The sequence below is a fragment of the Theobroma umbraticum genome, unplaced genomic scaffold, assembly GCF_002168275.2.
Source record: "Theobroma umbraticum cultivar Fairchild unplaced genomic scaffold, ASM216827v3 scaffold_2675.0, whole genome shotgun sequence".
NCBI classification, from domain to species: Eukaryota; Viridiplantae; Streptophyta; class Magnoliopsida; order Malvales; family Malvaceae; genus Theobroma; species Theobroma umbraticum.
In genome coordinates, this window is record NW_018397332.1 from 22,158 (window position 1) to 23,629 (window position 1,472).

Below are 1,472 nucleotides of genomic sequence, written 5' to 3' on the forward strand. Positions count from 1 at the left end.
ATATCATATCTTAAATTATTTTTAATGTCATATATTTTATTTTTCATTTATTATTATAATCTTATATATTTTATTTTCATTTCTTTAATATATTTTTTATATTATATATTTATTTTAATTTGTTTACCTATATTATATAAATGTTAATTTTTTATATTATTTTACTTTTATTTTTTATTCTTATCTTATATATTTTATTTTAATTTTTTTATTTTAATTATAACATTATAAAATATTTTTAATAAAGTAATAAAGTTGAAGGGTAAAATTATGTTTAAGAACATTACAAAGTGCAATGTAATGTGATTGCATTGGTTTTGGACTGCAAGTACATTACGTCCCTTGGCTGTAATGTGATTGCTTTGCAATCTTACATTACAGTGGTCTGTTACAAAATAAACACGTAATTTAATTAGATACATTGCAGAGAATGTGCTCCCACTTTCCTTATACCAAACACAACCTTAATTCTCTACAATTAGTCAAAGATGAGAGAAAGCTCGAGCCAGTGGCAGTTAAATTATTATACTGTAGATTGAGCCACTGTAAATATCTTAAATTGCCAAGCCTGTCTGGGATATATCCTGATGCTGCAGATGGAGAATGGCATTGGTCCGCTCAGTTCATTTCCATCAAGATATATTTGTTCAAGTTTGGGAAGCCAGAATTCAGAGCTTAAAGGAAGATGGCCCGAGAGACGATTTACCCCCAGAGAAATGATCCTCAAAGTTGAGCTATTAAATAAGGATGGAGGGATGAAACCAGTGAAATTGTTGGGTCCCATATTAAAGAATTGCAGATGCTGCAGGTTTCCAATCTCATTTGGTAGTCTACCTGCAATCAAGTTACAAATTGTCACCTAAGATTTCATGATATTGTTGTGATAAGAGGTTCCATCATTAATTTTACCTTCCAAAGTTCTGACAATATCTTTAAGTAACAGCCAAAATAACCTTTCAAAATGATATTATTTTTTGTAAATTTAGGTGACATTAATGCCTTAACCTTCTATGATAACTTGATAATGGAAACGTGCTGGTGAGTAGCATACAAAATTGCAGGAGATACTGTAACAAGGAGTGGCAACAAAAAAGTGTATATTATATTACCGCAACATCTAAAGTTGGTGAATCGATTACCAAGAGTACCTGCAAACTTGTTAAATGAACAATCAAGCTCTGCAAGAAGAGCAAGCTGCCGGGGAATTTCACCTACAGAAATAGAGCATTGAAGATATAATGAAGTTTCAGGATCCAGAAGGAAAGGTTCCTAAAAGAACTTTGCCTTCCATAGCAAAGTGCTAATGTTTTCAAACTTTTTTGACTTCTCGATTGTTCCAGTGAACAACAAAAGTAAACATTAAATATATGTAAAAATCTATAATCAATTGATTAAGATGAATTTCTTATAATTAGACTAGTGGAGTATCATAAAATTGAATGCATCAAAAATTATGAAGAAACAGAGAAATT

The 1,472-nt window shown here is 30.1% G+C and overlaps 1 protein-coding gene across 1 annotated transcript in view; it reads right to left on the bottom strand.

Annotated features, from left to right (window-relative positions):
* Positions 1-387: 387 nt before the first annotated feature.
* The window catches only part of LOC110428832 (uncharacterized), a 2,261-nt gene continuing 1,176 nt past the window's right edge, over positions 388-1,472 (bottom strand). Inside the window, exons 4-5 of the mRNA XM_021444755.1 lie at positions 1,149-1,211; positions 388-834 (exon numbers count right to left, since the gene is read on the bottom strand). Of these exons, the coding sequence (XP_021300430.1) occupies positions 524-834; positions 1,149-1,211 (374 nt within the window). The 3' untranslated portion in view covers positions 388-523. The remainder of the gene's footprint in view (positions 835-1,148; positions 1,212-1,472) is intronic.